Source organism: Quercus suber, unplaced genomic scaffold (genome assembly GCF_002906115.3).
Source record: "Quercus suber isolate HL8 unplaced genomic scaffold, Cork oak 2.0 scaffold_756, whole genome shotgun sequence".
Lineage (NCBI taxonomy): Eukaryota > Viridiplantae > Streptophyta > Magnoliopsida > Fagales > Fagaceae > Quercus > Quercus suber.
In genome coordinates, this window is record NW_027070192.1 from 264,415 (window position 1) to 278,195 (window position 13,781).

The 13,781-nt window shown below is 32.5% G+C and overlaps 1 protein-coding gene and 1 pseudogene across 1 annotated transcript; both read right to left on the minus strand.

The window, feature by feature from the left end:
- Window positions 1-351: 351 nt before the first annotated feature.
- Window positions 352-4,225, minus strand: LOC112003858 (cucumisin-like; annotated as a pseudogene).
- Window positions 4,226-9,223: 4,998 nt separating this feature from the next.
- LOC112003857 (glutelin type-D 1) lies at window positions 9,224-12,074 on the minus strand. The gene is made up of 3 exons (XM_024036077.1): window positions 11,884-12,074; window positions 10,286-11,020; window positions 9,224-9,380 (listed from the first exon to the last, which is right to left on the minus strand). Exons 1-3 carry the CDS (start codon window positions 12,072-12,074, stop codon window positions 9,224-9,226), a joined length of 1,083 nt encoding a protein of 360 aa, XP_023891845.1.
- Window positions 12,075-13,781: the final 1,707 nt, after the last annotated feature.

Sequence of the window (13,781 nt, forward strand, 5' to 3'; positions counted from 1 at the left end):
GAAGGGCAGAGAGACAGACAGGTGCTTCCAACATTTAGGTTTATTATTTCAATTATATTTCAACTCATAAAAAGGGTACAAATCTGACGTGTCATCTTAAATGCACATCCAAATCTCAGATTCTCAATACTAGTAATGCTAAAACACAATTTTTTTCACAACTTTTGAGTTGAAAAGCAGTTATTGATTTTCATAAAAGTCTATCAACAACCATGATGATGCCAAGTGAGAAAGAGCCACTTGGTCACAGTACTTATTTATAGGTCACACTTTCGCCAAGTAACTTTATTGTTTATTGTTAATAACTTGCAATGTCAAAATGTTGGAAGAAAAATTGTGATAGACTTATTGTTAATATTTGTGTTTAACGATCCCATTCTTCTGATGCATAGAAGAATCTATGGAATCTGGCTTTTTCAGGGACATTGAGAAGGAAGGGTATCCGTATTGAGTACCAGGGAGAATATTGTAAACTACAAGTGGGCTTCTCACCACATAATGCCCATATTTCCATACGATTGCACCAGATATGATTGGCTGTTGTGCTATCTTTGGACCATAGACCTGCACTGAAAACGATTTTTTCTCTCCAATGGCAGAGAATGACAACACTGATGGTACCACAGTAACATCAATAGAGGCTGGCATGTTTGTAGAAAGAGTGTAGGTTGAGTTTGGTGGGCCAACATTGGTGACTGTCCTAGTGAATACAGCCATAATCTACTGGCCATCTTCCACGGCAACAGAGAATGAGGGATAGTTAAGGTTCCATGCTCTTCCTGGCTTTGAGGTATTGCAAAAGCTGCTCTTGTCTCCGGTGACGAGCCTTAACGTGGTGGTATTGTAGCCTTGCATGCACAGAAAGTTTATGTAGTCTGCCTCATATGCATCATAGACGAGCCCAGGGTCTACTGCTTGCAATGGGTTGATGTGACCGGATCCATAAGCAAATTCAAGGTTTTCATGCTTCTTGGGGTCCACAATATAAGCTATTCATGACAAAAGTTAGGTCATTGAGAGAGAGTAAACGATGATTTATAATGTTTTTCCTTATCAGTGTGGCTAATTTCTTTCATAGTCTATAAGGTTCTATGCTTCCAACAAAACAGTAGTTAGCAAGGCATGTTTAATCTTTCTGCCATTTTCTTGAGTTTTGTCATGTCAGTTTATAAACCTTCTATGGTAAAATTAGGGGAATTTAACACTTTCTATAAGGCAATAGTCTTGAACATAATCATGTTCTAGAAGTCAAGTTTGTTACTTCACCTGTGGTCATAAGGGCAGATTTAATGGCAGCAGGTGACCAGTTCGGATGGGCAGCCTTAACATAGGCAGCTGCACCACTTGTGTGAGGGCAGGACATTGATGTCCCAGAAATTATGTTGAATTTGACACTCCTAGTATCGTCCTGGTCCACGGAAGGTGGAGCCACAGGTGACCAAGCAGCAAGAATATCTACTCCAGGGGCTGTGAGAACAGGCTGCATATATATCCAAACCATGTTCTAAAACTAAAACTAAAATTATAGATGAAAACAATTTTGTAAACTATGTATTAATTTTCTAATCACCTCGAGAATGTTTGGGCAATAGGGTTGGGTCTCCTCGATGAAAATGATACAACATAAGGTGCCATGACATCCTTCCATGTCTCACCAACCAGAATAGTGGCAATCGGAAATCTATCAAGGGTTCAAAGTATTTCATTAGGGTATTGAAGAAAGTAAGCAATTTATGCCATCAATGATTTATTTAAAGATAATTAGTATAGCAATTTATTTACTCTGTTGATCTGATGTAGTTTAAAATTTTAAGGCCATCTTCAAAACTAATTATTGTTGCTGGCAACGGGAAGCTGAAAGCAAAATCAGTAAATGATGAGTCAGCCATAATGGTTCCCACACCATCGGCTAATAGGATGCCAGCGCCATCAACGGCTCCTTCACAGAAAGCAATCTTTCCTTGTACTTTGTATGAATTCAGGGCACCATAAAAACAACCTCTTGAAATATCCGGGTCAGCACCTGCAGAGTAGTTTGCAGCATCTCCACCCCAAATCAAGGGAAATCATGTTCCATTGGGGTTGAAGCTATTAATGGAGACCCCAATAGCAATTGGTTCTTTGAAGTATGGACTAAACCCAATGAAACCAATGGAAACGGAAATAATGTCAACTCCATCTGCTATTGCATCGTCAAATGCTGCTAGGACGTCTGTTGAGTAACATCCAGATGACCAGCAAACTTTGTACATTGCAATCCTTGCACCAGGAACTCCACCTCTTGCAGCTCCTACAGCTAGTCCAAAGTAGCTGGCTCCAGCTACCTCCCTCCCTGCAGCTGTTGAGGATGTATGGGTTCCATGACCCTCGGGAGTCCCTTGGGGATTTGATGTCTGTTATGTCATAGTCTCCTTCACTGTTGTAGTAACGGGCTCCAATGATCTTGCTGTGATTTTAAAATTTCTGTGAGTAGCTATCTGAGATGAATGTTAATTTATTATGTCTCTAGTTTGTGCCTCAATTTATGTAATAGTTACATGTGCGGCATGTGCCCCGTCCAAAAAGTTTCTAAGACAATCACTTAGGTTTTTGTGTCCCTAGTATAGAAAATCTTCAAAATGTAGTGACTCATCTTTATTTCTGTCAATTAGGATTGAAAGCTTTTTTAGTTGTTGGTTATCTTCCATTAAGACAACAAACTCCACAGTAGTATCTCTGCCTAATAATCATTGCCTTCATACAATCACCAGCATGTCCAATTTATTTTTTCTTTGAAATTTTCTCAATCGCATTAGTTCTTATTCATCTAATGAGTAATGTGTTTGTACCCATGGCAATGCACACATAAGTACAAGGCAAAAGGAGAGCTCACTTGTTGCCGGTGAAGTTGGCTCCTTGGCATTTACCCTTCCATTTACTAGGTGGAGAGCTGAGCCCTTCATCGTTGAAGCTATCAGATTCTGGCCAGATTCCTGCAACACAACTGATGTGGAAAAACTTCGAATTTGAGCATTTGCTCTGTTATTTACTCAAAGCAAAATGGTGACAATTGTGCGCTTAATATAATAACCTGTGTCAAGAAGCCCAATAATGACATCTCCTTCTTGAGGGCTTCCAACTTGGCCTTTAGAAGGGAAACCCATGAAGTCCCATGACCTATTAGTGTGAAGATTTAGTCTGTGGTTTGGAAGTACTGAAATCACACCTTCCATTTCTGCAATACATTTCAACTGCTTTTAGCACACAAACGGTAGTAAAATTTCATTCCTTGCCACTAGTTTGACACTCACCTGAGAATTTTTTAACTTCTTCATCAGTTAATTTAGCTGCAAATCCATTAAAACTCTTCCCATAACTATAGAGTAGTGACTCTTTTGCTGTCGAAGCACTGCAATTGAAAGAAAAAAAAAAAAAAAAGGAATATGCTTGAGATAATTCAAAAGTTAAAGCTGTTATGGGAAGGGATTTATATTTGGAATGACACATATTACACTATGAATATAGTTAAGCCTTTCAGGTGGTTTCCAGTTATAAAAGTGATGACATTGAAGTGTGATTCTCTTTTGGAGTGTAGACTGGAACTCTCTTGATTATTATACAAGCTAAAAATGTCACATTGCTCGCACTTCGCAGCTCAATCTAAAATTTTCTCCAAACATGTCCAAGATCACTATTTGGTTCCTGTTGACACATCTCAAAATAACTACTCGTTCGCTCTACATAACGTTAGCATGCACCATAATACCTTGATAGATATAAGTTGCCTTTGCATTACCACATATCAGCTTCTAGAGACCCTAGCAAGGTTATTTGTTATTACATTAACTGAACATTGCTTTTAATTGCCATAGTTCTGAACTATTAGAACTCCTAACACTAATTATAGGATGTTAATTAACTAGAAGACTTGTGCAAAACTATGACATTATGTAAGTAATGACAGGCTAGAAGTTGTAACACCTTCCAAGTACACTCTCTAGCATGGAATGGTGCGATGATGCAGCAGAAAAATCTCCTTGAAGCTTGCCTCCCATGTATACAATGTGAACCTGTATGCAACACAAACTCCTTAATAAAGAAACCATGTTGAATTACTTTGGACATTAAAAAGACTAAATTTAAACTATGAAAACCAATGTACCTTCCTTTCCTGGCCATGGCAACTCATCAGAAGAGCTGCAAGCAATAATGTGTGCAAAAGAATATGTAGCACTGCCTTGGCCATTGATATTGAACTTGGTTCAACTGTAACAGTGTCAAGTTGATGCCTTAATTACGAGATAAAACTCTTAAGGTATTTATACAAGAAATGAAAAATTGAAATATCCGCTTTCTGTTTCTACCATTATTTGTCACGCTCTTTTGTTGTTTCTGCTTTGTTATTGTCACCAAATTATGTTTAAAAAAACATTATATGAAGAGTTTACTATTGCCGATTTAAAAATGACCAAATAAATAAACAGGTTATATTATTGTTTTAGTCGTCACTAGCTCAGAAACTATGGACAATTATTTAGGCGTGCCGTCAAGTCGGTCAAGATAATTGTCCGATAATCACTAGTTTTTTTTTTTTTTTTTCCCCTTTCTTTGTATTTTCTCTTTCTTTGTATAATAATAATCTAATTATCATCTGGGAAATCCGGTACACTTTTCTTTGTGGGTTCCGTCAAGTAATGGAAATGTTTAGCTTTGTTTAACCTTTAATTTTTTTTTTTTTTTTTAAATGGAATCAAAAACTTGCATGTGTCAAGCAGAATAAGATACGGCCCCTCTGTGTTAGTGTATGTTGTCCTCTCCCCATATACTATGGATGTTCATCAAACTGCAAAAATCGCATCAAAACCATTCACAAAATGGTATAACCGTACCGCATGGTACAATGCAGTTTGTAGTTTTATAATAAGAAAACCGCACAAACCGTACTGCACCCTCTCTATATATTAATATATTTATTTTTTAATATTGTTATAGTTTAATAATCTTAGCAAGTGTTGATTAGAAAAGTCAGCCCAAAATAAAGAAAAACTAGCTCAATAGTTTAAAATTTGGCTCAAAATAAAGGGAGAAAAAAAAAAACAGTTTTTGCCTAGGCAAGAAAAACACAAAATTTGAAAAATATACTAGCTTCAAACTACATCTTATATACCGTACCACACATATGACTGCAAAATGAAGTGCAATGCGGTTATAGTTTTGGTTAAACTCTAAACTGCACCACATCGCATTGCAAGCACCCCCAACTATGATTCAATTGCAAACTTAACGAGTTGCAAAAAACATGAGTATATTATATGTCAAAACACAATCGTTATCCCTAACTATGTATTACATTCCAATTCAATTTCTAAACTATCTACTATATTTTGTTTATATGATTTTTTTTTTTTTTAAGTCCAAAATTTTGTTTATAGCTTCTGTCGTTAAATAATTAAATCGCACATATAATTGAAACGATTTTTAATAGTTAGATAGACATCATGTATAACTTACATAAATTTATATTATTAGGCAATTATCCCCAAAATTATATTGCCTATATTATAGTTTTTACACACATTTTTATGAGGGGGAATATAAATAATTTCATAAAGGATCATTTTGTGAATCGCCAAAATAAAATTCTTACTACATAAGTTAATATAAACTACCATTACTAGAAATAAATAAATAAATAACTAAAGATATATAACATAACTTATTAAATTATTCAAACGAAATTTTGTCAAGAAATCATTTAAATCAACCATCAAATATATGGCATACCCTAGAAACTTCACAATTAAATATTGCATAGAGTAAATGTGGCTTTTACAAAATAATAGATTTAAATTTACATACTAAGAATAATAATAAAAAAAGAAAAATGATAACAGGCAAATCTTCTTGTAAATTTTTGTACGGTTGAATATTACTCTTTTACTTGTAGACTCCATCTTATATATATATATATATATATATATGAGTAAGGATGCAACTATTATTTGAATGATTATTGTGATTTATTGGTAATAAGTAATAAAAAATAATTAAAACCAAAAATGTTTTTTTTTCTAATATAATGGAGGAGAAGGCAATTGATTGTCATTAAAAGTAATTAAAACAATAGAAAACATACTCATATAATCATACATTTGTATTACCAAGGTAAACAAAGAGTTATTCTTATAGTCTTTGACGATTTCTATATTCGATGGACTATTTTAGAAAGGACTTATTATTATTATTATTATTATTATTATTATTATTAGAGTCACACAATTTATAGATATTTTATTCTATTTTGGCAAAGCTGGTGTGGATAATGAAATAAAGATTATTCGAACTATAATTATATTATATGTCTTGTCATTTTTTGTGCCATGCATCTCAATATGAAGTATATGTGATGCAAATCTTTGGTCTTTATTTCAAATTTTGAAATTTGGGTGGTTAAAAAAAAAAAAAAAAAAAAAAAAAAACCCCTACATCTACAAGAACATGTTAATGGAGAAGATGATAGTAAATCAAAATTATTGTTACCTATTTTTTATTTTTACTATCTTCATTATTGCAATAAATCCAATGAAACACACCTTAAGAATTTTTTTGAGTGTTGAAAAGCCATTTATGAATGAAGTTTACTAATAAAATAGTATTCTTCAACATTTGTTCTTCTACATGAACATGACCATCTTTGTTTTATTTTTTTTTAATCCGTCTTATAGTCATTTTATCAAACAGGAGAGTGAAATATAGAACTGCAAATATTGGGATTACATTTAGCATCAAAACAGAGAGCAAATCATTGTAAAAGAGTCAAAAATATAAATTAATAAATAAAGTTTAGTTACAAAATTGGTTGTTGACTAAAGCTACAACTCAATATCTTTTTATTGAAAGTGAATTTTGACAAATTCACTATTGGATTACATTTTTTTTCTTATATCCTCCATACTCGCAAGATTTCTAGAAAATTAAATATCAATAACTATGTCATCAATAAATTGTTTAAATTACAAGTTTTTGTAATTTTGTAATTTAAAATTATGCATAAAATATAAGTTTATAGATCATATAGTAAATGATATTTGATTGGCATAAAATTTAACATATGTATTAAGAGCGTAAAGAATATGCAATTCAATAATTAAATCTTCAAAATATATAGTAATGTTAATTTTTTTTTAAAGGAAGTTGTAGCCTTAAGCTACAACCAACTTTATAACTAAACTTTGTCTTAAAATAAAAACACATAATACTCCAATATATAAAACACACTTGACATACCATATGATTTTAAGGAACAGAACAATATCCCCACTCAAGAATATAGACTAGATGCTTTGAAATAAGCTCTGTTTTTAGGCAAGAGCTAAATCTAAAACCATTCCTCCTCTAGTTAAGGGCAGCAAAGGATGTCTAACGGTACCATTCCTCCTTCAGTTAAGAGTAACAAAGGACATCTAGCGGTTCATATATCATCTCTTTGATTTTTTAGGCATGGTGACAAGTAAACAGGTATGAATTGGTTGGGCTCAATGAGGAGCGGAAGTGGCAAGAAATGAGGAGAGGGAGAGTTTGACACATTAAAGGGCTTACATGGAAAGTTGAAAACAGTGGATAGAGGGGGTCATGGGTGTTATGAAAGCTGAAGTGAAAACAGTGAAATCATTAAAAAATAATTGAAAAATAATGGAAATAAAATAATTTTGTTTATTAATGGAAAGAAAATAATAACATAGCCGTTAATATGGCTCAACAAAATTATAGCAACAATAAATACTATACTTTAACTTTTAAATATATGTATAGATTATATATGTATAGATTATATTTTTTATTTTTTATTTTTTATTTTTAGCAGACTAAAGGCAGAGACAATTGCCTCCTCAAATCCCACTAGTCTAAGAGGTGGTATTTGGTGTAACATGGATATCTCACATTGGTTGGGACCTTTGGGTTCCTCACTTGTGAGATCCACCTGATATGAAAAGGAAATGTAGTTATTTAAACAAAAACAAAAACAAAATCTTTAGGGTAATGGAAATATATCATTATAATATTTAAAGAATAAATTGAAATAATTAATAATTCAAGAACAAATTTAAATTTATATATAATTTAGCAACAAAAATTATTTGACTTGAATTGTATTAAACATACAAGTAAGTAGGTTTTAAAAAAAGAGGTTGAAAATGCACGCTAATAATCCTTAACATTAGTCCCCTAAATATATAGAAGATTAAGGTGATTGTGGACCACTCGATGTAGCAGATGTGGAGAATATCCATAACTGAAATGGATTCCTTTCATGGTTTTGCTACAAATCTAAAAAAGATGTAATGATGTGTCCAATGTCGGGCTTTTTTGCTTAATAATGCATATTTAAAAATTACTTAACCAAATAGCATTGCTTGTTATTGACCACTCCATGGCTTGTTAGATGAAGGTTTCACCAAAGTTATTCTTGAATGAGATGCCCTGCATGCTATTGATCATCTTCTCTCCTCTTTGACCAAGCTTCACTAGTAATTTGTGATGAACTGTTGTCTCTTTTGTGACCCTTCTCCTTTTGGAGTGCTTCTCGGTTCTCATTAGAGAATCTAACTCCATTGCCCATGAGTTGGCTTCATGGGTGTTTAGTTGTGGTCTCTCTGGAAAATCCGCACCTCCTTTGTAGTTTGTACTTGAGACTGTTTTAGCTCAATAACATAGAGAATCAGAGATGGTGTTTGATCCTCTTTTGGTTTATTCAAGAAAAAATAATGATAATAATAATAAATAAATAAAATTATCACACACATGATGACTTTCACACCCTCAAAAGTATATTCATCAAATCATTTCAAGTCAAATAGAAAAGCTTAATTCACAATTAAAAATTTGGTAGCTCAACGCTATATGCGAATTATTTGGTGACTAGAGTGAAATGAAAGGACAAATTAGAGAATCCCTTCAGACTTCCATTAAAAAATAAGATATATTTTAAAAATCTAAACATTAGATTACATATTCTTTTATATTCTTAACATACATGTTAATAACTATTTGATTCATAACATATTTTTTACACATAATTTAAAACTACAAAAACTTGAAATTTAAACACTTGACTGATGATATAATTATTGATCTTTAATCTTTTTAAAATTCTGCAAACATATAGGATATAATAAAAAAATACAATCTAACTAAGATTTTTTATTGAGATGACTAAGAAAATAGAAAGACAAGTCTAGTTTTTCTATCGATTCGGTTGAGGGAAGAAAATGGCCTCAGAAGTCCTCTTTGAGCGGAAAAGCTTCTCTGTATCGGCATCCACATCTAATGAAGCCTGGAGCACCGAAGGAGATAGAGCCTTCCATACAGAAGTCCTTCCAGCTAATTGGGTGAATGTCGGACTCCTACAGAAAAACAAAGTCATATGAGTCATAAAAACTTTCTCTAGAAATAATTACACACAATTTAATATTAAGTTGCTTCTACTGCTTAGCAGAAGGCGACTTGGTGTACTTGAGGGTCAATGGCAAAAAAATTGAATTGAGGTCCTTTTTTTTTATTTTTATATGCAAAATTACTAATTAACATGAACCACATAATAAAGAATTTAGAAAGTCTATCGACACAAAAAATTTGATAAAATTTTTCACACCGGTTGATGTGGTAGATTGATAGTGTTAAAAAAATAATAATAAATAAATAAATAAAAATAATAATCTGTTACTAGTAGATCTAGACAAGAACTAGTAAAAATTTAACAACTTAACTATTGTGAAATTTCATGTATTGCTCTCTTTTTTTTCCTTTTTTAGAAGTGTTATATTCATAATATTTTCACAACAAATCTTAGGTGTTAATTTGTTACTGATTCTAATTTGAACCCATTACTGAAATTATTTTTTTACACACCAATAACAGCCAGTAACAACCTATCATTTAGGATTTATTGTAAAAGTGTTATGAAAAATATTGTAGACATAACATTTCTCTCTCTCTTTTTCTTGTTTTTCATTTGATAAAAAATACTATTTTATTTATTAGCTAGTATTTGGGTTTAATTAATACTATTACAATAAATAAATAAAATAACCCTATTAAATTTGGGCCTTTCTTTTACTTAAAACCTTGGGCGACCGTCCCATTTGCCTGTACTAGAGCTAGACCCGGACCTGCTGCTGAGTTCTTTATACAGAATTGATGGTCTCCAACACTAGCAAATTAAATAACCAGGAGGTCTAAGGCTAAAAACAAGCAGTAGCTTGACACAAATGTGACAATGTGTCTAAGAGTATGGAAAAAGTCTTACTTGGGGGTGGTGATGACAGTGAAGTGAGTGAACCAATCCATACCCTCAGGAGAGGCAATCTTTGACACAACAAAAAACCTTGGCACGATGAACAAATTACCCGCCTTAAGAGTTGTTTCCAAGACCCTACGGCCATCAACGCCGACAACCTGAACACGGCCACTACCCCTAACAATATAAGTCACCTGCAATGCCGAGTCACAAGAATACCCAGGAGAGCACATGGCACTTCCATCCAACCTAACAAGGTCACCCCCAAGCCCAGCTTCACCAAGCATATGAAGAACATTAGTGTTCAATAGCACAACCCTTCCACCATTCTTAATGTCCACGTCTAATGGAGCCTCCTCACAATTGAATGCCATACCAAATCGATGTTCCTTCTTTGGCTCAGGCATTTCAAAGTTCTCATCAAGCTTGACAATTCCATTGCCTGATTGGTTTCCAACAAAGGCCTTCACAGCATTCTCATCTAAGTCACACGCTCGGCTCACAACTTCAGTGGAGAACCCAGTTAAGATCCCATTGGAACCCGTCAGGAAAAAATCAGTAAACTCACCAGCTCTGTGTGCTTTTGAAGTGTCTCCCAAGAAAAGAACGACCAACTCACTGTCCTCTTTGTTGTACCACCATGTAACCGCACCAAAAGGAAGGGCAATGGCATCACCCTTCTTAATTGCAAGAACTCTCTCTTCTGATTCAGGAAGCACAATTCCAGCTACACCATTTCCTACAGAAAACCAATGAGGACTAACTTAACATATTACATATACTACACAATGAATGGTTGACAGAATTTGGATCATACTCTATCATTACTCTGTAAAACAAATTGTAGACGATATGTTTAATGGTTACTCTTTTGCTACATATGGACAATAGCACAATACTACTCTTTTAAAAGGTCAGGCCATCAAATCATTCCTATCCAAAAGTCATTGTTCTTACCAACATTTAAATGCCTAAAAATTTATTCTTCCATAATAATTCAAACAACTGGATTACTTAGATTTTTTGTTTTCCTTTTAACCCAATTATAAAACCAATCTCAAGTAAAAGCATCCAAAACGTTGGGTGAAGTTTAGAATAAAAATTCAGAACATGACAAAAGATGGAGCAATCAAGAGCATAATGAAAACAGAAAATCATAATAAAATAAAAACAAGCAATTTTCCATCAAAAGACAGACCAAAATTGCTATGATATGATTTGAGTCCACCTAGCCCATGATGGTAGTGAGTTGTAACTTAACACAATACGTTAATACCAGAACAATTTTGGGCTTTCTACTATTAAACTAAATACCCCAAATTTTAGTTTAATCGATTCATTTAACACAATCCAAAATTTCTCATGATGTGCTAAAAGATACCTAGAAAATCCACAAATCAAAACCTTCTCAATTAAGAAAAAATAAAGAAAACTTAAAAAATAAAAAAATAAATTCCATTCAAATTTTATTCTACAAATTCTATATCCAACAAAGAACCCATTTATTAAATAAATTTAATTCAGTACATCAATAAATCTATGTATCTAACCGTAGACAAGCAAAGAAGCAAAAAATTATAAAAACAGAAAACGATTATATATATATATATATATAAGCAACCTTGGAAGAATCAGAATAACGAGGAAGAGCAAAACCATTCTTCTCAAGGGCCAACTTAGCAGCACCAATATTCCCTTCACGAAGCATGGGAAGCTCAGATGGAGACCAAGCATGGTATGACCCTCCATTGTCTCCGTGCACCTTCTTTGCCAACTTTGGAGACAGATCAACCTCCATTGTTTTTCTTTTACTCTTTTCTCTTTAAAACAAATATTCCTAACTGTCTTGCTGTGTGTTAAAAGGGACTATTAGCTATTTATAGTGGCTGGAGAGTTTCTGCAGTTAAGTATTGCTTCAAAAAGAGAAGATTCTGAGTAAACGTATTTAGGCAAATTACAACTGATTTTCCTACTTGGTTTGTTATGTAAAAATTTATGATCATGAACTATTTAGCAATTTCTTTGTCATAATTGAAATGTGACCGAGTGTAAATAGTAGAGAAAAAATTGTGAATCCATGGATAAATTATTAGCAATCAATCACAATCAGACATGTTAAAGTTGTAACCAAAAAAAAAAAATTGAAATAGATTGTGGTGAAAGCATAAAAAGCGTTACTGTAAATCTAATCAAATTTAAGAAAACACTAGGCTAATTGAGATTTTTTAGGATAAATTACTTTTTAAATCTTACAGTTTTTGAAAATATTTCTTTTAAAACCTTGAACTTACAAAATATGTCGTTCAACTCTCAAAAAATTTTAAAATATTTCATTTAACCCTTGTATGATTGTATCACATTTATTATGTTAATGCCCCTAAACATCACATGATTTGTTGGTTTAAAATTTAAATGAAATTCACTTCAAATTTTGAGATTTACATTTAATTTATCCAAAACTCTAAGAAGGTTTAAATGAAATGTTTTTGGAAACTTTTGAGGTTAAAAATAAATATTTTGAAATTTTAATATTTAAATGAAACATATCCAAAACTCCAAGAATTTAAAAAATAATAATAATAATTTACCGTTTTTAATATATTAAAAAAAAAAAGGATAGACTAGCTAAATGAGAATTGTTATTTGCTTAATTGGTGTAACCCAATTTTTACATTTTTTTCAGCTTTTATCGTTTAATAAATAGTATAAATGAGTAATCCTACCTATACAAACTATTTTGCAACATCTTTACAAATCGTCTGGACTCATCACTAACATTACTTTTTCACTTATCAATTACTACTCGCCGCACCTACAATTAGTAAAAATGTTATAAAATAGTTTGTAAATCTAGCATTTTTCAATATAAATATTGTGACATGCATTTTTCACAACATTTTTTTTTTTTTTTGGGAGAAACTGCATTTTTCACAACTTAGTAGTAATGATGTTTTTTTTTTTTTTTTTTTTTTTTGGGTGTGCCTGGAGAAGATAGCAATGATATGTTGTAATTGATGTACAATAAATGTGATATTTTTGGTAGATAATATACAAGTGATGTTCCTTTTATCTTAACAAATTGCCTGGAAAAAACAAAAGCGCACACACAAAAAAAAAATAATAAATAATAATAATAATCTCGTGAACTCGCAACTACTGGGATGATTTTGCTTAGTCTGCCAATTATGTCATTCCTTGGATGTGGTCAACACTCAATACTAGTATGAGCATTATCCACAAACATGTTTTCATAATTTGGTACTATGTGTAGTTATTATTACACGCATATTCCTACTTGAAATTGTGTCTCTAATTTCCGATTTCAGTTCAAATTAAATGCATGTAAGTGTAGTTATGATTACACACACCTCTACTTGAAACTGTATCTCCAACTCCCGATTTCAGTTTAAAATTAATTGTGTACTAACAGTGTGTAATAGCTTTTACCTTTTGGACTAATGGCCCTTTAGAATTATAGTTGGGATGATAGGTAACTAAAGAGAAG